The 26,946-nt window shown below is 49.2% G+C and overlaps 1 protein-coding gene across 1 annotated transcript in view; it reads left to right on the top strand.

Annotated features, from left to right (window-relative positions):
• Positions 1 to 26,296, top strand: part of LOC119405382 (doublesex- and mab-3-related transcription factor A2-like) — a 39,736-nt gene extending 13,440 nt beyond the window's left edge. The window contains exons 2-3 of the mRNA XM_049419371.1: positions 21,297 to 21,532; positions 22,443 to 26,296. Coding sequence (XP_049275328.1) covers positions 21,297 to 21,532; positions 22,443 to 22,754 — 548 coding nt within the window. The 3' untranslated portion in view covers positions 22,755 to 26,296. The remainder of the gene's footprint in view (positions 1 to 21,296; positions 21,533 to 22,442) is intronic.
• Positions 26,297 to 26,946: the final 650 nt, after the last annotated feature.

The raw sequence follows: 26,946 nt of genomic DNA, 5'->3' as shown, positions 1-26,946 counted from the left end.
CGATCACGCGCGGGCAAGTCACGGCCTCCCGCGGCGGCCGCAGTAACTACCGACATATTTGCACAGCGCTATGTAAACGAGGACGTAAGAAAGGACACAACACAGGCGCTGACTTCAACTAAATTTTATTAGCGAAAACGCTAGAAATATGTACAGCTGATAACACCAGCACACATGAGCACAAACGCACAAACCTATTGCATCACCGCCAGATACGTGATTTCCTTTTTGGTTAGGGCAACTGATGGCATGCTTACACAGAGGTCACCCAGCTGTTCCATTTGATTAGCTTCTATGATTTCCCGCGTAAGCTGCTCACGGTGTTTCGCGACAACGGCGCACTTTTCAAATTCTGGTTTGCAACCACAACCTCTGCAATGTATGCCTAGATGACCTTGAACAGCTGTGGTGACATGATAGTGATGCTCTTTTAAACGCTCGTTCAAACATCTGCCCGTTTGCCCAACGTAGCGCTGTGCAAATATGTCGATTATAAATCACCAACTAGCCCATGCTGCCGTTCTCTCAAGTAACTACCGAGCGCGCCATGCTCAAATCAGCCAATGGCGTGGAACTTGTGTCAGTGACGCCGTAAGCATAATTTTACAGCGAAAGCTGTTATGAGATCATTTCACCGGCTGTTTTTGGTGCCGTAGTTGTCCGCCGCCGCCGCCGCCGCCGCCGCCGGTGTCCGTAACCAGTATCGCTCGAAATAAGAAAAAAAACTAAATAAGAAAAAAATACCAGGATGGAACGAGGTTCGAACCTGGGCCCTCTGCGTGGGAGCCCAGTATTCAACCTCTGAGCCATGCCGGTGCTTGAAACTGCTTTGCAAAAAGGTCCTATACAGGCTTCATGTCGGGAAGGAACTACATTAGCATATGAAATATAGCGTGGTAAAAGAGTAGAATAAGCACCAAGCGTCGCACAACGCGAATTCTGTAACCAGGCGTCACACAATGCGAATTGCGCAACGAGTAGGTTGTTGAATGCTTCCAACCCATTACAAAGAGCTCTGCCATAATTCTTCATCGTCATCACGCACAGCATCAACAAAGTGCGCATAATGCCTTACATGCGTTTAGCAGGTACCACGGCTGTCTGTAGAATGACGAAAAATGGCACAGTGCCTACTGCCCTACTCCTCGAAAATTACAATGATTTATAGCGTAGTGGGTTCCTCGCAAGTGCACTTCTGTTGGTTGCCAACGAAGCCCATAAGGCTCCCATGATCCATTTCCTCAGGGTCTCAATAAAGTCAATTCTCTCTCTCTCCCGCTCTGCGTTTCTCCGGTTAAAGTGTGTTAAAAGCGTGGTGGGACAGTTAAATAACGACCGGGCGTCACACAATATGCATTACGTAACTAGTGGGTCATTTGACGCTTCCAGCCCATTACAAAGGGCGCAACCATAATTATTCATCGTCATCAACCGCCGCATCAACAAACTGCACATAATCGCTTACATATGGTACCTCGCTTCTCCGCAGAACAACGAATAATGTCGTGCTGGGTGCTTCCCAACTTCCCAAAAATTACGCTTTGTGGCGTAGTGGGTACGTTGCTAATGTACCTGCATTAGTAGCCACAGGAGAGTTTATAACGGGCTCTAGAAATGCCGCTCTTCCAGCTTTCGCTGTGACTGTGCTGCGCTTTCCGCGCAGGCCTGGCGTTTTTTTGTCGAGAGAAGAGGAAGCGCTTTTAAAGGGGTGGTGCCATCAAATTTCGAGGCTATAACAAGCCTGTTGTGGGTTTTCTTTGTATGCAAGGACATTCCACACGAAGGGTCGGACACAGCAAACGTTTAGAATATATTTTAATTCACTTCCAAAGTGTACCTAAATGCTCATTCTCCCGATCGAAACCCATCGCTAGCGCGCCAACACTGACGTAGATCTGTAGGATGGGCAACGAAAGTTGTAGTGACGTCACACCAAATCTGCTGTAGTAACGTGAGTGACCTCCGGACCTCCGCCACTTCCGCAACGTACGTACCGGCTGTAGTGAACTAGAATACATTCTAGTGCACTATAGTACCGGCAAAGCATCGGTTGCTACATCACTCGCCGAGTTTCGATCGCTTCCTGGTCATGTGCGTCACAGCCTTGTGTGGTCACGTGACCACGCCTCCTACACTTCTACGTCACTGCCCAACCTCGGCGCCCAGAAACCGAAACCGAAAGTTGTCCAAATAAAAAGGCGATATTAAATTATTTAGCGAGAATACATGAATTTTGGTGCGTGCATCATGCTTCCTGGAGCTATAGGAAACGCTTACAGCAAAGAACGCGCAAGCCACAAATTTGGTGGCACCACCCCTTTAAGCTGACTTTGAGAATTTATTGTAAATCCCAGGCCGCGTGCTGCGCTATAATGTTTGGCTCGCGTGTTCTCGGGAGCCTCGACTACCGATCGGCATCGTTTTCTGATTATAATGAAAATGTGTTGCAAGGCCCGTTTAATATTTTCGTTACGAAGTCATCGTAATTCTCCCATTGCGAAGGCGATGTTAATCCTTTCGTTACGCTTTTATCGGAGCACGGCCGTCGTGCGCTCATTATACCTTTATCACGCCTTTATTGCAGCACACCCTATGTGCGCTTTTAATCCTTCAATTACACTTTTATGGGAACATGTGGCCGGCGCAGCATAGCCTTGGTTGCTCTTACGCCACTTAACCTAATTAACATAGCTGGGTGTGCTATCTTATGAGAGCACACCTATAGTGCTCCATTGAATTTTCCGTTGCACTTTCATTAGAGGGCGCCCATTTTGAGCTGTTACTTTTTTACTGCGGAGCGGTTTAAGGTAGCCGTAATTTGTGCGGCCTATCGAAAAACTATCATCATCATGAACGGGTATTTGCCGCAGAAATTGGGCAAATCCTATTATTCACCATTGGTTCAATAAGAGAGAGAGTGAGCGAAAGGTATGGAAAGAAAGAGAGAGAGAGAGAGAAAAATAGAGAAATAATGGGAATAAAGACATAAAAGGATAGAAAGACAGAGAAAGATATAGAAAGAGAGAAAGAAAAACACAGAGAGAGATAGAAAAGAAAAATAGAAAGATCAAGCGAAAAATAAGGAGAAAGAAAACGAGAGAGAGAGAAAAAAAGCAGAGGTAATGTAGCGAAGCGTTCCTACTCAGTAATGGGTCGTCCTCTCGAGCGCCTTCTAGTGGGTCGTCCTCTTCTCGGAGAGCACGCCCCTCGTGCAGAGAGTCGGCCCCGCTTTGACTGTCGCTGTCGTGCCCCGTCGCCGAGTGCCCGCTAATAAACGTCTTGACAGTAGTAATAATACTATCTGGGGTTTAACGTCCCAAAACCACGATTGGTTTTGGGACGTTTGAGAGACGCCGTAGTGGAGGGCTCCGGAAATTTCGACCACCTGAGGTTCTTTAACATGCACAAATCTAAGTACATGGGCCTCAAGCATTTTCGCCTCCATCGAAAATGCAGCCGCCGCGGCCGGGATTCGATCCCGCGACCTTCGGGTAGGCAGAAAAAAAAAGCAGAGATAAAGAAAGGGTCGTTCTATGAGAGGTGCGAACGCTCGGTTCTGGAGTTTGGACGTACGTGTCGTGACTAACCTAGCTAAAGTCTAGCAACAACCTCGAAGCAAGCATATCAGACTTCAGAATTGTCCAGTTCCGCTGTTTGAAGTCTTACGCGACTTATAGTGCAAGCTTTGCCAAATTCTTTCCGGTACGCTTTAAGTGATTCAGTCGGCGTCGTGTGAAGCGGACAGTATACATGAAGGCACCATATATACTTCTGGTTGACTGACGCCACTCGTAGCTTTCACTGCAATGCGCGCATTTGGTAAAGATAAAGTACAATCCAGTGTATCCATGGCTCCAGGACGGCACACGGAACATCAAGCTCTCGTGGAAAATTGCGTGCAGAAGAGGGTGTTGCGGAATTTTCGCGAGTTAGCTCCGGAGTCATGCGGGGCAAAATAGAGAGGGAACTATGTACGGGAAGATTGCGAGATCGATTTATTATTCGTTGCTGAGTCTTAGCACGACTGTGTGCACGATGATATCGAGGCTTGGCCGTTTAAGCGTTGCTGCTCAGCATTGTCGAGTTTCGTTCGTAGTAAAGTGTACCATGCAGTTACCGAGATGTGTCAAATTTTTCTTGCGGAATGGAAGCAACAGTAAGGTTACTTCGTTGCTAGAAACTTACTCTGGCGCGTAAAGCAACTGAGTGTATTCACGACTGACAGCAATAGTTATGTATACTTCGTCCCTAAACAGTTCTATACCAGGTGCGATAAACGCACTGCACTTTCTAGCTTTTTTAACGTCATGCCAACATGGTGACGTGTCAGTGGTGTCTACGATGTTTATCTTAAAAACGTTCTGTTGTTGCTGCAGACCACGGAGAACAGCGCAAACGACAGGGCACAGAGGAAGTGACATAAGCCATGAACCAACCAGGCATTCTGTTCTATTCAGAAGCGTTGGTTCTACTCAGCTCACGATACTACACACCTAACGTCAAGATCAGGCAAAATGTGTTACAATAAATCAATGTCAGTGCTTTCTATAGCTATGTAAGAAAAGGCAACAAGAGATCAACTTATGCGCCCAATAGCATTCCTGCTATAGCTTTCAGTCAACGAACACCTTAAGAGTATTATATATACATATATACATATCAGCCCTCACGAGTGTCCTGGAGCATGAATGACACGAAAGTCTAATTGAAGCTGAATATCACACGTGCCTGAGCTACCTCTGGTGATGAGTCTCTGTTAGGATTTTTTTCGAGCACATATGAAAGTAACGCGATATAATGAAATTTCGCCGTAAGGTCGGTCACTCACTCACTCACTCACTCACTCACTCACTCACTCACTCACTCACTCACTCACTCACTCACTCACTCACTCACTCACTCACTCACTCACTCACTCACTCACTCACTCACTCACTCACTCACTCACTCACTCACTCACTCACTCACTCACTCACTCACTCACTCACTCACTCACTCACTCACTCACTCACTCACTCACTCACTCACTCACTCACTCACTCACTCACTCACTCACTCACTCACTCACTCACTCACTCACTCACTCACTCACTCACTCACTCACTCACTCACTCACTCACTCACTCACTCACTCACTCACTCACTCACTCACTCACTCACTCACTCACTCACTCACTCACTCACTCACTCACTCACTCACTCACTCACTCACTCACTCACTCGCAATATTTTTTTATTGACATATTAGACTTTCGCGTACAAATAAGCCGCCTGCTACTCCTTAGCTCTTAGAGGTGTCCAACACAGAACATACAGGGTCCGAAATTTCCGAACATTACAAATATGCAGCACATACGATGTACGAAGAACACCATGGCACTCCAATATGACGTCTCAAAAATAAAAAAAATGCGAACAGTTATGTGCACTTATACGAAGTTCTGAACTCGCGCATCGTGTAAATGAGTTGTCACGTAGAGGCATAGCATAACACTCAAGACAACGCAGTCAAAAATCTATGTATATACACGGGGACTTTAAAAGAAAACGCGACATGCATAACATAAGCTTCAAGACTTAGCCAACAGTCACATAGTCACATAAATATACACTGTGACATTAAAACAAGACAGAGCTTAAATGCGTTAGTCTTTGTATTATGCGATCGTATTTTCAACTCCCCTGCCTGCAGATACTCAACTGAAACGTCAAGTCTCCCCCAGGTGTACAATTGCTTAAGAAGGTGGCGTCAATAGGCTGTTGAAGCGTAGACGAAAACACCCTTCAAATCGTACAGCCTCGTTGCACGTTCTTCGAAATGCCCATTGTACAACACGCCCCTAGGGAAACTCCCATTGGGCAGCGGGAGTCTGCGAGTTTGCTCCCGCAAGAGATGGCGAAGAATGTAGCAGGAATCGTGCCTGTCTGCGCATGGCACAATGCAGCTTTCTTAAAAAATTTTCCGGGCTTCACAATTGTCCCAACGTTATGGAGTAAAGAGAGATGATAAGAAGCGCAGCTATATTAGAAATGAAAAAAAAAGGCAAGGAAAAGCGGACGAGAGATGCGACGGCCGATAAGCAACATTCAAGGAGAGTGTCGCGACATAACAAAAAGCGACGCGAGACTTAAGCTTATTTTTCGTCACTTAACGTCTTGACAGCTCCAATAACGCAGCCGAGGAAGAAGTAAAAGGAAGAGAACGAGGAAGAAAGGGCGAAGTAAAAAGGAAGTTGTCCAAAAAAAGCTCGTAACAGTCTCCATGCACCGTCTCCCCCCCTTGCTTCCTTTTCTCGAAGTGAAACTACTGCGCGATCACGACAGACACGGTAGGCGCGAAGGGCCCGTTCCTTCGCGTACAAAGCGCAGCACACAATGCCCGAGATAGACAACCTATAACTGACAACTGAGGAAGAAAATAAAGCTCTAAATGGCTTCGAGGCTGGGCATCCCGGGGCTCTACACTGTTATATACGTGTACGGGGCCTCGATGAGAGACAGTGTGGCGGGCCCACACGTAGTAGCGCGTTCAACAGGCGTGTCGGCGCAACCCGACACCGCAGAAAAACCCCCTCCGGGGTGACAATGATCAAGCGCATCACCTCTCCCTCTGTCCTTTACTTACACCCCCCCCCCCCCGCCCCGCTGGTGGGGGTGGGGGGAGAGAAGCAGACTGAGAGGAGTACAATGGCGGGGCGCTGGCCTGTTCATTGTGTGCCACTCCATTTAGGTCGGCTCCTCTTTATTTGTTGCGTCCCACCAACGCCACCCAGGGGGCTACTACCCCAGGTGTCTGCGAAAAGAATGGCCCGCGTCAACTGGATTAACCCGGCCGATACAAGAGGAATCGGCATTGTGCGTTATCCCCCCCCCCCTCCCCCCATTTGGTCGTCCTTCCGTGGTCCTGATTTCCCCGTAGCATGCTTTCTCGCCGACCTATTCTTCGCCGTTTCTTCGATAGAGACGATCCGGACAGACGGAGACGCCGACAGACGATGACAGTGCTTTTTTTTCGGTTAAGCTTCCTTGCGAGATGAAGACGCTTCTTCCAGACGCCGCGGACTTGGCTCGTGCACGCGCACTGCGCGTGTTTCATCCGAGTGACCTCACGTCTGGTGTCCGTCCCCCCTATTCACTGTACAGGTCAAGAAGCCCTTTGTGCGGACACAAGAGTGACCGGCCCTTGCCTTTACGTGGGCGTCGATTTTCCGTTTGATTCGTTTTCAACCTTTTCTCGACAAGTCGCCGCGACGTTTGCGTGTCTTCGAAGAAAGCATGTGTTCTAAACGTGTCGCCTGCACGCGTGTCTTGCAAGTCTGGAGCGCTCGCCCAGTGGTCTTGTCTTGTGTTCGTTTTTACTCTATGTGTTCTGCTTAGCGATGACCAACCAACATGCCCAAACCCTATCCCTTTTTATACACGGACGCAAGAATGTGCCTGCCTTTCGTAGGTGCGTGGTTTGCTTGAATTGTATATGCGGCGTTCCCTTTCTCGGCATGAGTTGCCAAAAGGACGTTTCTGCGTTGGGCCACAAAGACATCTTCGTATAGAGTGAAGTGTTGTATAGAAAGAAAGCATTGACCTGAAAAGAGCAAGGACCTCTGTGGCATGTCCTCGAAGGAGTACAAAGGACAGTTACTCGTGGTGTTCGCGCATGCGCTTCCTGAAACGCATGCGTATGCAATATACTTGATTCTGACCTATAGGAAACGCGGAAAGAAGTTAAGGTAGCTTTTCGAATGCGGGCCTGCCTGCGTCAGGTATGCATTGCGGATGCAGGGTCGAGTGACGTCTCCATCGCAAGAGCAACTTCGGTTTTCATTTCCCTTACTGCAATTATATTTAGTGCAAACGCTCAACGATTATTTGGTAAGAACTCCTTCGTAGAAGTAATAAAAACTGGGTTAGTTGGTAGGAATTCATTATCGAATGTTTTCGGCGCACGCACAACAAGGACGTATATCTTCTCCAATTAAGTCTTTATTTCGTATGTGTGCGCGTTAAAAACCTTCCATAAAGAACTTGGCTTAAGCAAAGGTAGCTAGAAGTTGAAGTTATTTAGTCGCAGCGTTAGTATGGTAACCGACGTGACGTGAATGTGTTTAGCACTATCGATTACATGTCGCGTAATTGTACAGGACTAATGCCTGTTTCAAGTTTTCTTCAACTGCTTCCTTGTCTCGCCGACTTTGGCTCACTCACCGATTGAATCACTTAGTGCTGTAGCCACACCTGGCACATGACTCTCTCGTTAGAATTCAAGTAATTATTCACGAGATATCTGCGATATGCAGTGATTGCAGTGCAGTGCAGATGCGATATGCAGTGATATGCGATATGCAGTGATTGTATTTACTGCGCCATCCTGATAATATCGACGAAATTTGCGCCAAACTGCGCCAAAGTCTCGAGTTTGGGTGCGTCTATCACCGGAAATCGCACCGCCGGCGCGTCAGAACATGTGCAGCTCGATCTTGGGGCTGCCAATAAAGTCGCAATCATGGACCAAGAATTATTCCGCTGAATAAATAGCGCTCGCGCGTGCGTTCCGAGTAAGCCACGATGCCATGCACGGTGCCGACGCAGCTTCTGTTCTGCAAGTCGGCTCGACAGCAAAACGCGCTCTCCGCAGAGGCTCGTGACGTCTAGGCCTATCGGTAGCGAGAAAGTTGGACGGCGATTCATCGGCGGACGTCGTCTGTTCCAGAAACGCTGCTGATAGCTCGTTTCAAGCGTCGCACGGCACGTAAGGAAAGCAATGTTCAGTAATAACTTCATGAGTACCGCTAAAATGTCTGTCACTTCTGTTTCCGGACATCGCGGAATGAAATCTGGGATCGCTCGCAGTAGATATATGGGACAATGTCGAATTTTCCTTGCTTCGCGTTTATGGAAGAGCACGCGAACGGCGGAAACGCGTTGACACTTTTCCTCAGATATACTTTATCCATGGATCTTCATCCACTGCAGAACAGCTTTTTCGTAATTCCTTCCGCCAGCACGTCCGAGTTTGTAATCACTCTGCGGTAAATACCCCTTAAAAGGCCCTGCCCTTTCGAGCTCACGTGCTAACGTGCTAGGGTTCCTATTCGAATTTTTTGCTTGCTTTTTTAAAAATGCCATCTCATTAGTAAAATCATATCTCCTGGTCGGAGCAGCCGCAAATGCGCAGCTGTCAGTAGCGGGCCCGTCGCTGACGGCCCACAGTCAAGCGGCTACGCCATGTTACACGTCCGCCCCTCGCTATTGGGGGTCAATAGCTAACGGTTAAAAAAATTCAGTTTCGCTTAAGAGCGAAGCAATGAATGCGATACCAAAAAATTGTATTGTGAAACGAAGTAAGACTAGCAGCTAACTCATTTGGATCCGATCTCGCGTAACTCAACAAAACGCTGGTTTAAGGGAATAGGCCCCTCCAGGAACCGAAGCGTTTTCTTGCTCTGAGTTCTCTAAACGCGAAGTAAGCGTTGAAGGCACAGCAAGTTTACGAGCCGTCTCCTGATGCCTTGAGATAGCGCGCGCGCAAGCGACTGCGCCCTTCGAAAGATGCGGTCCCCCCCCCCCCCTTCCGCTCCCCTGGCGTCCCTTCATGCACTTTACGAAGGACGGGCGGGGCGTTTCCTCTCTGTTTGATGAGCAATCGACGGCAGGCCCGCACGCGGGAAGATGTTATCTCATGCGCTGTCCGTGCGGCGGAGACAGACGGCCGGCTAGTTTAATCTCCGCTTCAGCCGCGTTCGTCGCCAGCGCTCGCGAGCATTTTTACCCGCGGCTAGAATGCACGTGGTGATGTTAATTTGGACTTTATACGGAAAATTACGGCAACGGCGACGGCGAAAATCCGCCGAGAGTGTCCATGTAATTGCTATTGCAAGGGTCAATGTTCGGGGCAGATTTTGCGCCCCCCCCCCTCTTTAGGTGATTAGGGGGAGGCTCCCCCCCCCCCCCCTGTGCGCACGCCTATGCTCCTGAGATGATTTTTTCCATGAGATTTGCAATGAATCGAAATATTTCTAGCCTTCATAAGAGCCCCATAATAATACTCAGGTGCTTGAATGTTAATGCAATGTGCTTCTGTATTGCACTCCAGGATGTAAAATTCGCTGCTCCAAAGTGCTCCCAGATGCAAAATTATCTGCTCCAAAGTGCTCCAAGATGAAAATTTTGCTGCTCCAAAGTGCTCCAAAACGGAAATATTTCTGCTCCAAAAATTGCTCCAAATCAGAAGTCCTCGGTAGCATCACTGGATATGTCTCCGAAGTGCAAATCACCGTTACAACTTGACGTATTACACCTGAGTGCGCAGCACCAATATGTTATCACAGCGCCGCTACTATTGTCCGCAACTGCAAAAAATTGAACATTGAACGCCAAACTGATTCACAGAACGACGTATTTCGTAGTATATTGCTGGACGTGCTTGGTGAAGCGAAAGATACAGTAAGGCACACAAAAAACCACAAACGGAAGCGCTCTAGCAACTGAAGTTTACTGTAGCGACCTGCCTACATTCATACATGCCAACTTGCGCCATGTGACGTATGATATCGCTCCATCGAGTTAAGGAACGACGATTCCTACTGCGACGAGGCAACCGACGGTGAGCTGACTCATGTGGCCCCTTCTTTGATTGTATAGCTCGTGCCCCTAGAATCTCTCGCGTGCTTCCATCTTTATGGTGGCTGATTATGCGGTAATTTCAAAACAGTGACAGTGGTTGCTTGCCCGTGTTTTCAAATTGCCGCAAAATCAGCAACCATAAAGATAGCAGCATGCGAGTTATTTCTGTGCACCTCACTCTGTCCTTATCTTCACCAAGCGCGTCCAATAATAGTGTGCTATTACAACTAGCCCAAGAAACGGCACTCCGGACGTATTTCAACAATAGCTTGCAAATCTAATTAATTAACTCTTAGGGTTTTACGTCCGAAAACCACGACATCATTATGAAGGACGCCATAGCGGACGGCTCCGGAAATTTTGACAATCTGGTGTTCTTTAACGTGCTCCTAAATCTAAGTACACGGGCCTTTATAGCATTGCGCTTCCATCGAAATGCGGCCGCCGCCGCCGGGATTCGATCCCGCGACCTTCGGGTCAGCAGTCGAGCACCATAGCTCCTAGACCTACGTGGCGGGTCTTGCTCCATGTCCTACGACGCCTTGGCTGATATTCGGACGAATTCCTCGATTTTTCAATGTTTATTGCACCTTTTTTTCTAGGCGTGAGTCTAGTCGGAGTATAGCATACGCATTTGTGATGCTTAAGTTTTGTTTCTTTCCGAGTGCGAAAGTTGCGGATTTGCCCAAAGGACGCCTGTGTAGCGCACGCTTAACGGCGTATACGTCAACAGCGCCCCCTGGACGGGCCGGACAGCTTTATGAATTTGAGGTCCTTGACCTTGAAAGCCTTTCTACTGGGCTACGGAGATTTCGGAGCAATTTTTCAAAGTGTACTCCCCTGCTGGAACGGGCGCTGAAAGTCATCGACGAAAGTGATGAATATGAGGGTGCGCTCGTGGGGTATAGCGGGTGAGTTGCTTGCATTCCGGTGTCACGTGGGCACGCGTCCACAGATGATCGTAAAAACGGGGACGCCTTTCATACTGCCTCTTCGCCCACATACTTTCCACAGCCCCTATGGGGGATTAGTTGTTGGTGATATATGTGACGGGGGATACCGACCTTTGTGCACCGGTCGGTGTGGCGAACGAGACAAAGGGAAGGGGTTAATATTATTGCGGCGCCGTTATGACGGTGGGTAGATTGGTGACGCAAGTACCGGCGAGCAAAGTTATTGATTTACGCGCGCAGTTTGCCAGGGCGGATCAGCCAACCGTAGGGTCGAGGTGGCACATATTCTCTTGGTGTCCGAAGTGATCTAGCTGCCTCTCAAGTCGTTCCTTTTTGAAATCATATTTGTACGTCATGAGTGGGAAAAATTTATTAAGGACTTAAGGCAAACTATAAGTCAAACATTGAATAGGGTTCACACAGACAAATTAACTTTTCAGAACTCTGTCGTCATTCATTGAGCCTTCATAGGTTAATTCGAAGAGGAAATGAAGGCAAAAGATTCCTTTTTGAACGTCGCGCTGAAACTTCAGCGCCTGAACGTCAGTGTGACGACACGAATTTCAATGTCGTTTTGCGTATTTCAACCGCATTGGTTCGATGAAATTTTCTGAAAATTGCTATGTTGAAACATTGTGTCCCCCAGAACACAATGTAAATCGTTTTTAGCCAGAAACGATTACGTGGGCCCTAGCAGACGCCGTCAAAATCTATGACGTCATGGCGAGCTGGTGCGGGAAGCTCATGGCGGCGGCACCTATATATTTTCTTTTTTTTTTTCGTTCTCTCGCTTACCAAGCGACTTCGCGCGTTAAGAGTGCTGTTTTCAGTATTGTGAGGTTGTAATTGACTAATATGAAAAAGAAATAGTTTTTTCCATTTACTGTCCCCTTAAGGACGCAGTTCAAGAGTTGGTACTTAGCCATAACTGGTTAGCTGATTGCGACGCTAGGAGCTGCGCGTCCGGAGTGGTGGAACTGGAAGGAGCGTGAAACCTAGAAAAAAAAAAAAACTTATTCCCTTGACGGGATAGCGCATATAATATCGCCCAGAATTACGCATAGACTTGCACGTCATTGAACGTGGTGCGCCTCTGCGAGTCACTGCAATGACAAACACGACAAAAAAGGGGGCTTGTTCCTAAATAGCACAACCGGGTGAGGACTAAGCCGAGCAATAAGAACTCGGAACGCGTGTACTTCTCTATGTAGGCGTCTGGCAGCTACACGCATCTCTTAAAAGAAAGAATTGGACAAAAAAAAAAAAAGCGGCGCCTTTGGAAGGACGCGTGGCGCAGGAAAACCACTATGGCCTCGTTCAGAAAAGGGACGACAACAACGCGAACAACAGGGACGTCGAGTAAAACCACCATCACGACCAGCAGGAAGCATCAGCGAGGAAATTTGTACTCGGGTGTTGTATAAGGAAGTCAAGGATAGAGTGAATGAAAAGAAGAAAGAGAACAGAACGAAAAGAGATGAAACCCACTTAAGTGCCTGCTTCTCTTTCGGACAAATGTGGCCGAGAAAAAAGAGACCCCATTGAAGAGCACAAAAGGGGGTTCCAGTATGGGAGGGCTTGCACGCTAGAAACCAGCAGGAACATCGGTAGATGAAAGAAGGGGAAGAAAGGGTAGGCGTACAGGAGCTTCAAGAGGAGGGTGAAAGCAAGTCCGACAAGGAGAGGGTGAAAGGCCTCGCACACACACACACATCCACACATTCGTGGAGAGCGCGTCGGCAAGCTAGCTTCTTCGCAGTTCGGCGGCGCAATGCGGAGAAGCCACGACTCTCTTTTCTAGCGGCCGGCCGCAAGAGAGGTCTAGCTCCCATTAATCTCTGGCGACTCCCGTGCCACAATGGCCCTATGCCATGAGAGAGAGGGCTGAGGAAGGAAAGAATGGGTGAGGGGGAAAAGCTCTTTGTAGTGGAGGAGAGAGGGGACGCGGTGTGGACGTTTGAGGAGGAAGCGGTGGAACTGTGACGTAGGAAAGGGGAGAGCGCGCTGCTGGGGAACGACTGGAATGCGACGACTCATAATATAGCGGGCAGCAGCCTCGGTGCGCGCGCGGGAAGGGCCTGCAGCGTTACGACACTGCGTCATCTAACTTTCTGACAGTTTGTTATACGAGAAATATAAGGCGAAAGAGAGAGAGGGGCCGCTACGCGGCAGTCACAGCTTTAACATGCTCGGGCCCTTTATTTCACCGTCTCCTTATGAAGAGGGGGGCGGGTTGAAGGGGGGGGGGGAACCGCATTCCTGGGTCGACTCTTCCTTTTAATACGCAGGGATATATAGAGTGCGAGGTTTCTCGCGGGGGTGTGCGAAGAGCGACACCTATTGACATTCCCGGCAGCAGCAGCAAGCAGCTCGGATAACTATGTCGCTTATTAAATTTCTGTCGTCGCTATTCGCCGCCGCCTCTTCGTTATTAAGTCCCCGCATGGCGCACGTGCGATGGGCGCCTCTTTTTGCGTGGCTTCACACGCGTCGCGAAAGAGTGCCGCTAGAAAGAAGCTTCCTTTTGTGCCGGGGCCTGCTCCAGTCCATAGATCCGCGGCAGAACGAACGAGCGAGGCGTTACAGGGCGTGAAAGAAAAGCGTTTCCAATAACGTGAGCAGGCTCGCTTATATATATGTGACGTTGATGCGCTTTTGTGCGTATTCGCGCAGGTGTCGGGTAAATATGATTCCCCGCGTTCGCTCCTATACTTCATTTTTTTTTTTCATGGTTCCATCGACGTTAGGTGATGGCGCTGACACACTGTAGGCGTGCGTGTGATGGCGGATCTACCGCGGTGAATTGAGTATCCGGTTGCGTATGGCGTAATTACAGCCCGGGTTGACGGATCCGCGGTGCTCGTTATAAGCTACGGTTCGAGGTTATATAGCTTCGCACGTGCGCGCGTTCCGTCGTTGATGATGCCGGAATGTGGCGGTGAACCGCCGCATCCGTGCCCCCCCTACGGGAGATCGGGGTCGGTTAATAGTAGTTCACTTCGAGAACAAAGGGAGCGCTGAGAAGTGCCGTTAAAGCAAGTAACCGGCTCAGCAAGTCGCTCTGCGTAGTTCGTTATGAACCGGCCAGTGCGCAAGAAAGCGTTATTGCGAGTAACGGGTCTTTGCATGGTAGCGTCCAATTTCAAAACTTCTAATATGTTTCAAAAGAATGCTGCTACTTGTTACCTGAGTAGTGAACACACCAGATCGGAGGGCACAATGACTCTTGAAAACTGAGTTAAAAAAAAAGTCACAGTTTCGCCGCAAGGGCGAAGCAATGAATGCGATAGCAGGAAACTAATGCTATACGAAGTGAGGCTCGCCAATGGATACTCTCAGTTTGAACAGCGCTCCTGTTGCAAAGGCGGCCGAAGCAGCGAAGAAAACTAGCGTGCTTCAAGTGTCGAGCTGTGACACTTGATAGTTCGCGCTCATCGCCTGTTCGTTTAGCGGCGTCCCTTGAGATCGAGTGACTTCCGTACGCTCCGTAACATGAGCGCGGATACCATGGTGAAAGCTTGAAACAACCCTCTTCCCCTCACCACCAGAAAACCACGCGAGCAGACAGCGGAAGGGCAAGGTTCTCCCTGCGCAATAAGAAGAAGCGAGCGAGCTCGCCGACGACTTTTAAATGCGCCCGTCGTTCTCCTAACGCCATCTCGCTGGTAATGAAGAAACGCTTATAAGTGCAGCCGTCTCTGAGTCCTCCAGCGGTAAATGGTGTGTATATAACGCTAGCCGTTACCTACGTGGTGGATCTGCGTTTCGTGGCGTAGTGGCTAGCGCCACTCGCTGCGGAGCAAGAGGTCCCTGGTTCGATTCCGTGCTTCGGGAGCATTTTTCTGAATTATTTTTCTTTGGGGCTTTTATATATATATATATATATATATATATATATATATATATATATATACGGTGCATGACGGCGACGGCAAAATTCAGCCGAGACTGTCCATATAATTGCTATCGCAATAAAATTCGGCAGATTCCACGCACTGTGGGAATCGATATAATTCGAAGCAGCCAGCAAAGAGCTGCATACATAGCCTTGCTTGCCTTTGAGCCAAACGAAGTCATTCATATCATGACATCTGGTTCACTGTATATCGCATGTTTTTTATGCATTCATGCATGTACAATTTTCAATATAATGAAACGTATATTCTGGTATATGCAATGCGTGACTTCTCGTTTATGTTCGTCACGCACTCATGTCATGCCATAGCAATTTTGGTGTATATCCAGTTAACGAAACCGTTGGAGGCGCACCAAGACAATGTCATGTAAATCATGCCGCACATGACATGCATGTTATGATTTGCGTGTTAGAACCTGTCATTTATGTCCGTCATACAGTCACGTCATGTAGTACCAATTTTGGCGTAAATCAAGCTATCGAAACGGCCGCGAACGCACCATGAGCGTGACAAGCGAATCATGCCCTACACGACATGCATGTCATGATTTTCATGTTGCCACCTGTCATTTATATTCGCCATACAGTCACGTCACGCAATACCAGTTTTGGTGTATGTCAAGCTAGCGAAACGGCCGCGAGCGTGGCATGTAAATCATACCCTACACGACATGCATGTCATGATTGTCATGTTACCACCTGTCACTTATGTTCCTGATACAGTCATGTGATGCAATACCAATTTTCGTTTATATCAAGCTAGCGAAACGGCCGCCAGCGCACTATGAGCTTGGCATGTAAATCATGCTCTACATGCATGTTATGATTTTCATGTTACCACCTGTGATTTATGTTCTTCACACAGTCACGTCATGCAATACCAAATTTGGTACATGTCAAGATAGCGAAACGGCCGCAAGCCCACCATGAGTGGGGCATGTATGTCATAGCGTACATGACACTCATGTCATGATTTCATGTTACGACTTGTAATTTATGTTCGCCATACAGAAATGCTTCATCGTACCAGTTTGGTATATATCCACGTAATTAAACGGTGGCGAGCATTCCGAGACGATGTCATGTAAATCATGCTGCACATGACATGCGTGTCATGATTTGCATGATAGGACATGTCACTTATGTTTGTCACATAATCTTGTCGCGCCATACCAATTTTCGTATATATCAAGTTAACGAAACGGCCGCAAGAGCACCAATGCCGTGGCATGTAAATCATGCCGTTCATGACATGCATGTTACGATTTTCATGTTATGACCTATCAGTTATGTTCGTCATACAGTCATGTTGTGCCATACCGATTTTGGTATACATCCCGTTAACGAAACAGCCAGGAGAGCACAAAGTCGTAGGCGTCTAGATAGATAGATATGCTCAAAGTTGCAGAAGTTCGTTAAGAAATGCTTCGCATTTAAAAGGAGTTTTACGAACAAGAAATCGACAGCGCTCACAACAAATTCTAGATAAATTATAATACAACATCACAGGGTCTAGCCAGGATTTTACTGCAGAGGAGGGGTGGTGGGAGGAGGCGTCCGAAACTGCAGTGTGACTGCGTTTCTCTTCGTATAGAGGTTTTCACTGTTTACTAACACAGGCCCTGGTCCGCTTCCGGTTTCCTGCGCTGACGTAGGCTAGCAGGATTGGCGGGGAACAAAAGCCTTGGCGAGTAGCCCGTAGAGTTTCAACACTTTTCTTCCCGTGTCTAGCAAAATATTTGAATTAAATATTCTTCTATGCTACACACAACACTAAAAGAGTTAGTCTTTAACTATAAGCGCCTTTCTTTTATGTGAAACTGGAAAAAGAGTATTCCCTTACTCTGACAAATCTTAAAAAAAATTACAGCATATCCACGGGTGAATGATGAAGAGCTTGGGCGAAGCTCCTGAAGCAATCATGGTCTCGGGATTCGCTTCTCGTTGAGCCCGTTTCTCAGCGGCGTCCTTGGCGCGCACCGTCACGGGATCCACCTTGCGGCCGCCAAGCGAGCGCCCGCCGCTGCGCATCGTCCATGCTCCGCCAACGATCCGACACGTACGGCGACGATCCAGGAGAATGAGAGAGGCGCTTGCTCCCCGCGAATCCCCGCGCAGCCCGCGCAGCAGCCAATCGGAGAGCAGCGGCACTTCCAGCGCCATCTAGTGTCGATTCACACAAGCGCCATATTGCACGCAATTCTATTGGACCAACGCCATCTAGGAAATGAGACGAGAAATGGTGATGACGACACAGATAAGGTCCCTTAGACACAGGTTGTGTACAGCGCCATCTAGAATATCGTCCCTGAAATGCAGTTTGTATGTACTTCAATGAGACAGCGCCATCTATTGCATCATACGGGAGATCCGTTTACGCCGGACAACGGAGACGTGACAAGGTTAGACTAAGAGGAGCTACGCCCCTAAAAAACGCTTTACGCTGCGGTGTTGCAGAATAATAAATGAGGTGACCGGAAGTTTCTTGGGGTACACCACGTGCTCCTGCTATCGCAATCTTGAAACCGATATATGAACGAAATAAGTGCAATGTTTCTTTGTTCGACACAACCTAATGAATCCAATATATAACGATGGTATACAGGACATTATTTATAGTATTTAACTGTACTGTAGTAAACGGTCATGCAACACCAGTACAACACACACCACTAATTGTGTGTTTGTCGTTTCTCCTTGTGTCCGTGTGCTGATATTAGGCTTATACTTCAGCAAGTTTCAGCATGGCTTACAAACAAGCCCACATCACACACCCCGAGATATTTTCATGCATTTGTTCTTAGAGTGGCAACGAGACTGCCGAAAGCATTCTTGCTGACTGCTTGCTTGCTGAATCCTCGCTGACTATTGTTCAATAAGTTTTATATTAATTGCGAAGTAAACTCCTCAAGTAATATATAATTTCATCGCAAAGTTTACTTGAATTTCAAGTGTCGAAAACGTAGCGAGTGGAGCGGCTGGAAACTGATGTCTTGCATCACAACAGCTCTGCTGCTTCTCACGATTCCAGCTTCGTTTGGTTTATGATGTTTTAAAAGCGCGCGGGAATTACACCGAGAGCGAACTATACTCTAATATTAATAGCTCATGCGACCTCGGTATACAGTGATATGTATACGTGTGGGACAGACACCGTCCATGATGAAAAACAGCGCGACGTAGACACAGACTAGGAAGTACACAGGACCAGCGCTGACACATAGAAGAGTTTAGAAGGGCCTCGAAGGGAACAAAGCTCGCTGAAAAAGAAAGATAACTTGTGAGCGAATTAATGCGAGCTAGTTGGTACAAATCCATGGTGAGAAACAGCGCGACGTAGACACAAACTAGGAAGTACACAGGACCAGCGCAGCCAGAAGGGTTTAGAAGGGCCTCGAAGGGAACAGAGCTCGCTGAAGAAGAGCGACGCCTCCGCACCTGCAATTGTTATGACAATTTTCGTATATTACAAGTTATGGAGACGACCAGGAGAACGCCTAGACGTAGGCGGATGGATGGATGTATGGATGGATGGATGGATGGATGGATGGATGGATGGATGGATGGATGGATGGATGGATGGATGGATGGACGGACGGACGGACGGACGGACGGACGGACGGACGGACGGACAGACGGATGGATGGATGGATGGACGGACGGATTTATTAGCGGCGACGATACTCGACGATACAGCGACAGTCAAGGCGGGGCCGACTCTCAGCGCGAGCTGCGTTCTCTTCGAAAAGAGCCGAAGAGGGCGACCCACTAGAAGGTGCTCGAGAGGACGACCCATTACCAAGTTCGAACGCTTCGCTACAATTACCCCGGGTACTAAAAGGGAGCCACCTGGCGACCTAGCAACTTGCAGCAACTCGCAACAAGATCACTCGCAAGGATGTTAATCCGCCGCCGCGAATCGACGACGCGATTGACAGCCTGCAAGGAGCCACATTCTTTTCATCTCTTGATTTGCGCTCGGGGTACTGGCAAGTGCCCATGACGGATGACGCTCGACCGAAGACAGCCTTTGTCACGGCCGACGGCTTGTACGAGTTCAACGTCATGCCGTTTGGTCTGTGCAATGCGCCCGCGACCTTCGAGCGTATGATGGACACCGTTCTGCGCAACTTGAAATGGCACACGTGCTTGTGTTACCTGGACGACGTCGTGGTTTTCGCTCCGGACTTCTCCACGCATCTCCAACGTCTGCGGCATGTTTTGACGCGTTTGCGCAACGCCGGCCTCCAACTGAATCTGAAGCTACGTCGTGTCCAAGGACGGAATCCTTCCCGATCCGTCCAAGCTTCGGGCCGTGGCCGAGTTTCCCAAACCTACGTCCGTCAAAGAACTGCGTAGTTTCGTAGGACTGTGTTCGTACTTTCGACGCTTCATGCGAAACTTTGCCACCATCATATCACCGCTGACGAAGCTCCTTGGAGGTAACGGACCCCTAAGTTCGTGGTCGTCCGAGTGTGACGACGCGTTCGCAAAGCTCCGTCGTTTGTTGACGTCTCCTCCCATACTACGCCACTACGATCCTACGGCCCCAACGGAGGTACACACGGATGCCGGCGGTGTAGGCTTCGGCGCTGTCCTTGCGCAGCGCAAACCACGGTTCCCCGAGTATGTCGTGGCATACGCAAGCCGTACGCTTACCAGAGCCGTGACCAATTACACGGTCACGGAAAAAGAGTGCTTGACGATCATCTGGGCCCTTACGAAGTTTCGACCTTATTTGTTTGGCCGCCCATTCGATGCCGTCACCGACCATCATGCCCTATGCTGGCTGTCGTCCCTGAAGGATCCCTCAGGCCGTCTCGCCCGCTGGGCACTTCGCCTGCAAGACTACGACATCCGCGTGGTGTATCGCAACGGACGCCAGCATGCTGACGCCGACGCCCTCTCGCGCTCTCCCCTGCCTGACGACAATGCCCCCTGCTCAGTATCTCACATCGCTGTTGCTTCAATCGACATTCACACCATCGCTACCGAACAGCGCAAGGATAAATGGATCACCTCGCTGATCGACTTGCTCACTGATCCGTCCGCAACACCATCCACTCGCGCGTTGCGTCGTCAAGCCCACCATTTCGGCGTTCGCGACGACCTACTGCACCGACGCAATTACAACGCCGACGGCCACCAGTGGCTACTAGTGATACCCCGCACCTCCACCAAATTATAGAGAGGTTTATTAGCGGCGAGGATATGCGACGATACAGCTACAGTCAAGGAGGGGCCGACTCTCAGCGCGAGCTGCGTTCTCTTCGAAAAGAGCCGAAGAGGGCGACCCACTAGAAGGTGCTCGAGAGGACGACCCATTACCAAGTTCGAACGCTTCGCTACAGATAGATTATACTGTAGGAGTCGATAGTATGAGTATGATAGTGAACAAGGGAATGTGTAACTCGCAGCCCGAGGCAGGTAAGACAGTATCATACTGGTGTTCTAGTTTATATTGTCGGAGTCGGTAGTATGGGTATAGTCCTTTTAGTAGTAGTGGACAAGGGAACGTTTAACCCGCAGCGTCAGACAGGTAAGGCAGTATTATAGAGGTCAGTAGCGTAGATAGAATTTTTTTGGGAGGGAGTTGGGTTCAAACGTGATTCATGTATGTTCGTGTGTGAGCTTGTATCTGTGCGTGTATATATGCACGTGCAAGACAAATATTTCGGGGGTGGGGGTTTGAAACAACCCCCCTGGCTACGCCATTGATACTGCTGTTCTAGTTTATATTGTCGGAGTCGGTAGTAGGGGTATTATCTCTGTCTTAGTAGTAGAACAAGTGAATGTGTATCCCGCAGCGCCAGACTGGAAGCGAGGCGGCGGCAGCGGCGGGCCCCCGTCGGACGCCTCTTCGTCGGAGGAGCCGAGCGGGAGCAGCGGCAGTCCGGCACCGGCCTCGTCGGCCACCGAGGACGGGGCACGCTGTGACGACAGCGACCGGTCGCCCTCGCCCGACCAGCCGTTGGCGCTGGACACGCGCTCGTCACAGCGTCGGTCGCCGCTGGACACTCTGGCCAGGCTGTTCCCAACCAGGGTGAGTCGTGGTCTTCCGTTTGCTAGAGTTAATGTGTATGCTACATTTAAAGGTAGCATATACAGTAACTCTACCGTTCGCTAAATTTTCTAACGAAGACGATTCGGGCTCATTATGTGGAAAAAGTTCGGAAATCATGGAGCACATTGTTATCGAATGTCAAGGTATCAATTCAGCGGTAAAAGAAGGAGTAAGTTTGCCCGAGATATTAGGTTTTGAAGATAGTTTGGTAACACAAAGGAATCTGCGGTAGAGACAAGTTAGAGGAGGCTGGAATATTGGTGGCGGAAAACTATATACAGCGGGCTTAAATTCGGACAAGATCATGCGATAATAGGGGAAGGGACAATCAAGTACAATGCACGATATGCCAGTTCCATTTTCCTGCTTCAGCTGGAGAAATCCATTAGCAAATGAAATGCCAAATTATAGTAAGCTCAAGTATGATGATGATTTTTAGATTCAATCAAGAAAATTCGACCTGAAGCCACTTACTAAGTTGTAATGACAAGGCCGACAAAACCACTGAAATTGTACGGCGGACTCAGAAGGACACTGGTACAGTGAGGGTGTAGGGCGGGTGGGGGCGGGGGGTTAAGTCGGCCTTATCATCATCATCAGCCTATGCAATCAGCGCGCGCAGGACAGGGTGCTTTGGATACCATTGGGAGAGTCATTCGTCTTGCAGTGAAGATAAGGTAGATAAGATAGTCGACTTCACGTGGAGGGGTTTATACCCCCGAAACTCTACCCCTCCTTTTCATTTCCTCTCTTCAACATCTCCTCCTCTGTGCGCTACTGTGTTGAAGCGTTCTTGAGGAAAATTCTTCGTTAACGCGGTTTGTCATCATGTAAATGTAAGTTGTATATGCTCAGACGCCGTGTGTTCCTTTTTTTCTTTGTGCTACAGCCACAGTCGACCCTGGCCGCCGTGCTGGACCGCTGCGGGGGCGACGTCCTCCAGGCGCTCGACCACCTCCTGCTGCAAGAGCCGCCGCCGCCGCCCCTGGACTACCGGCGGCATCCGCCGCCTCCTCCGCCCCCTCCGGTGACGGCGGCGGCGACCCTGCTCGGGGCCGTGCCCGCTTACCCGGGCCTGTTCCCGCCGCCTCCGCCTCCACCGGCCTCCTCGGCAGCGGCGGCGGCCGAGCACGCCAAGCGAATGGCCGCCCTCTGGTCCCCTCAGCAGGCCGGCGACCACCACAAGAGCGCAGCAGACTGAGCACTCCTCTCGCCCTCACTGGGACTCCCAAAAACGAAGACGGCTCTTTCAATTTTTTCGCCGTCTCGTCTCCGCCGCACCGTTGCAGTATTGCCACACCACCGTGCCCCTCCGCGGCCTGTGCCTCCTTGTTTTTTTCGTGAGAGAGAGGCCGCTTTTTTTTCCTCCTCGTGCGCTTGCGAGTCCGTTTTTACGCCAAGCCTGTATAGAAACGCTGGCTTCACTGCGATGCTCGACTTGCGCTGTGGTGATTGACTGAAGCTATGAACATAGGCGTGCGCAGGGCGCGCCATAAGGGGGGAACCACCTTCAGCCTCCGTGACCCCCCCCCCCCCTTTCCCACTCCGCCTCGCTTGCTGAGGCCGAAAGGAAATCAGTTTCGCAATGGAGACAAAAATGAAAATGAAGTATTGGCGTGCTGCTTACGACGGCCTACCTATGCCCCCCGTTTTTCTATGGGTAAAATTTGGGAGTAAACAGTTCTTTCAATGCAACACCTGGGGTCCTCTGCTGGCATTGGCATTATTGTCAAAAAACTGCATGACCACAACCCTGCACCTTTAAACAATGACAGGACAGGTTCGCTGAGTAAAGCTATGGGGCAGAGTCGGTGGCCCTCTTAGATTATCAGCGGGAGGTGTACTCCCCTTCTGTCCACCTGTGCGCACGCCTATATTCCTGCGGACGTATACACGGGGCACATCAGTACTAGTCGCGTGTGGCAGTGAAGCCAACAGTTATTTATAACGGAACCTGCGTGAAAGGCGCCAGTGGTGCTTAAGGCCGCTTGGGCTTTGGTCCGGCTATCCGTCGGTCGCACGAACTCGTCGAATCCCGGCTGCCTCCAAGGCACGACGACATCGCGCAGCAGGGAACGCCGGGACGACAAACGTTATCCACGAAACATGGCTGACCGATAATACTGCGCCGGCGTGGTCGTGCCTGAGATAGAGACACAGTATTGGTGGAGGCGTACACGTAATAAGCGAGCGCGGGAGCCTTTGACTTCGAAGGTGCTCCAGGCTCCCAGGAATGGCTTTTCACAGTCTTCGATAAGACCGTCTCAGTATTGCCCGCCGTTTTGTTTTTCCGCCGCAGGGGCCTGTGTTAGGACAGTGTGTCGTATGTGGGACTTGAGCCGGGGCTTCGGCAACGCGCTGCGCAACAATAATAAAGCGCTGCTGGTTGACAGAATGTGATATGACAGGCTGTGGTCGCGTAACAGGCAGTGAGACGTTACAGTTAGTTGCGTCAGAGCAGTATACGCTGCTCTTGATTAGGCGAGGAGACGTTCTAGGTGTTCACCACAGCTTAAAGTTCCAGGTAACTTCAGATCATCTTTGAGGTCAGCACTTATCTCACTGCGCTCGTAAGTGCAAGTCATAATGATCTGTCCACGTATACAGTCCTCGACGCGACCTCACTGAATACGTTGGGCACGCTGCAAGTGACGTCACTTGAGGGAGGTGTGTGTGCATGGTCTAATAACTTTTAATGCAAAATGAAGCCTGTAAAAGTATTGCTTCAGTTAGCGCATGCACGTAATTGGCAGAAAGGTTCTGCCGTTACTGCGTAGAAGGAACTGAACAGTTTCAATACGCGTTCACATTAAGTGTGAGGGCGACTTTACATTTTTAGTTCGACACCCCGCGTTTAGTGTAGGTAATTCACCATTGACGCTTGATGCTGGAGCCTGTATTATCGCTGCGCAACTCGAGCGAAGTATTATCGATATACTAACTACAGTATAGTGATCTTTGAACAACGAGCGCCTGATGGGTGTTTGAATGAGAGAGCACAGCGCGGAGCGTGTTGGGCGAATTCATGCGCGCCACTTGTGTAGCTCTTTAACTTGGAAGGCTCATTTTATTATATACGCTTGTTCCGGTACCATACGCACTGAATTCATATAATGTATTCGTGCCATGCGAAAAGCGGCGCGAACCGCGGCGCATATGACGTCAGGGTGACGTCACGGAGTTAACAGTATTTTCCTCTATGTGCAAGACAAGCGCACGTTACGTGCATAGCCTTACTATACACGAAAACGTTCGAGCGTAGGGTACGATTCTATTTGATTCACCAAGAGCTTAGCTCTCCGGCGATACACACACCATCAAAATCTCTGACTTCACAAGAACTCTGCGTGTGAAGCTTGAGACTGCGTTTTCACATGCGTGTCATTTTGGCGTCACCTATGGTGATATTGGAGCCCAAAGACGCATTGAGATCTCACGGATGCTTAAGACCAGCGTTTAACTGAACTTGCGGAGAAGCGCAGTTCTTAGCTGAACTTTTGAACATTCATGTGTTGCCGGTGACGTGCATGTCCTGTTCGTCGTGAACTCGTGCTTTGTTAGGGTCGGTACAGCTGCGTAGGTGTGATTTCACACTCCCCGGACTGCCTTTGCTTTTTGGTGCTCGAAAAAAATTGTGCCTATACAATACGGGCAGGAGACAGAACAACGACTTTCGGGCCTAAGAACGCGAGGCTTGCAATTGCAATAACATTTTTTCCTACCCACGTCTCAGCCTTCGTACCAAAGGCTCTACCACTAAGGTATCGAGGCGCGAATGTTCCCGGTTCAACGCAAAGGCGCATAGAATTGCAGCTGTCTTAAACCGTCCCGCTTGTAAAAAGCTTAAAAGAAAGCTTATAGGAAAGCAGATTTGGTTCCAGCCGCCCGTGTGACCATGTGGTTGATACTTGTTGATCGTAGAGGGTCGCACCCGCCTGCGGGCCGCCCGAGCGCTTCCGCAGAAGGGGATGTGATTACGGAACGCCGGTATGGTATCATTGTAGAACAACGTAGGTTCAACGAATGCAAGCGTTCGAACCAGAGCTCGTCAGTTGCACCAGTTCCGAGACTCACAGCAGCCTCCTTGTTTCGAAATCGAGATACAGTGATTGGCTAACAGCATGGGGCTGTGCGACTTTCACGCCATCTCTGGGCACACCGCTGTATCCCAACCCCGCAGAAATAACAGGCGTATCTTTTCGAGCAAACTGATGAAGGCATAATGCCTCGACACAAACTGCATTAAGTAGTACCCTTTGCATAGCCAGATTAACCATTTGAAACAATCTTTGGTGATTGGTGACGACGAGCTTTACCGTGTCGCTCATAGGTGGCGTCTCAATTAACACCGTATTAAAGAGCTTGGTGGCGCTAGCCGCCGCCTCGATTAAGAGGAGATACTTCTATCATCCATCCATCCATCCATAGTAAGTACACCCGGGCTCATCGGGAAATTGAAGCGGCCTGAGCTTCGAAAACTGTTGCGATTGAGTGACTCTGGTTCAAAACAGTGCTGCACCGTACTCGCAGACGACACACTGTCCTGATCTGTAGTCTCCGCGTGTATCGAATGGGTTGTAACGGCGGACGAAACGCGTGCTACGCGAACGACTAGCGACGAATCTACTCTGTACGCTTATATGTGAAAAAATGAAGTGTTATTATACATACGAACACGTAACACACGCATCAAAGAAACACGAATGAAACACACCTGGACAAAAAAACGTGCAAATAAATTTCTCCTCCAACAATGGTGGCTGCCTCTTGTGATTTTATTCGCGTCTTGACTCTCGAGGCGGGAAGAATTTCAACAAATCTGTTCACGGAAAATTAACTCGTGTAGATTTGACCGAAACAGATTGTGCTGTGCGGCAATTCTAGCGCGGCAATTTGCTGGCCTCCTGGTTAGTACCCATGACGGTACAGCGGACACCTGAAAGCCGTCGGTCCTGGGTTCGATCCTAGAACCTGGACCAATTTTTCAGCTTAGAATCTCATTGAGAAACCCGTTTTTTTTTCTTCATTTGTAGGTTCGTGCGACACTCGGCTGGAATTTTTTTTTTTTTCCAGGCACGATAAGGCCTCCACAAAGTTTACCCATCCATGATGAGGCATTCAAATAAATTAGGTTTCTGCATTATGATGCGTCCGTCGTATGGCGATTTACCCTTTATGCTTTGGTGACTGTCTACTCGAAACCATCGAGCATTATGCTTTGGTAGCTCGTCACTAACTTAAATTGGGTCCTCCGCGGTGGCACAGCGGTTACAGTGCTCGGCTGCTGATTCTAAGGTCGCGGGTTCGATCCCGGCTGCGGCGGTCGCATTTCGATGGAGTCGAAATGGTGGAGGCCCGTGTACTGTGCGATGTCAATGCACGTATAAGAACGC

The sequence above is a fragment of the Rhipicephalus sanguineus genome, chromosome 9 (genome assembly GCF_013339695.2).
Source record: "Rhipicephalus sanguineus isolate Rsan-2018 chromosome 9, BIME_Rsan_1.4, whole genome shotgun sequence".
NCBI classification, from domain to species: Eukaryota; Metazoa; Arthropoda; class Arachnida; order Ixodida; family Ixodidae; genus Rhipicephalus; species Rhipicephalus sanguineus.
The sequence above is the reverse complement of the archived record's forward strand: the minus strand, read 5'-3'. Positions and strand labels throughout refer to the sequence as shown.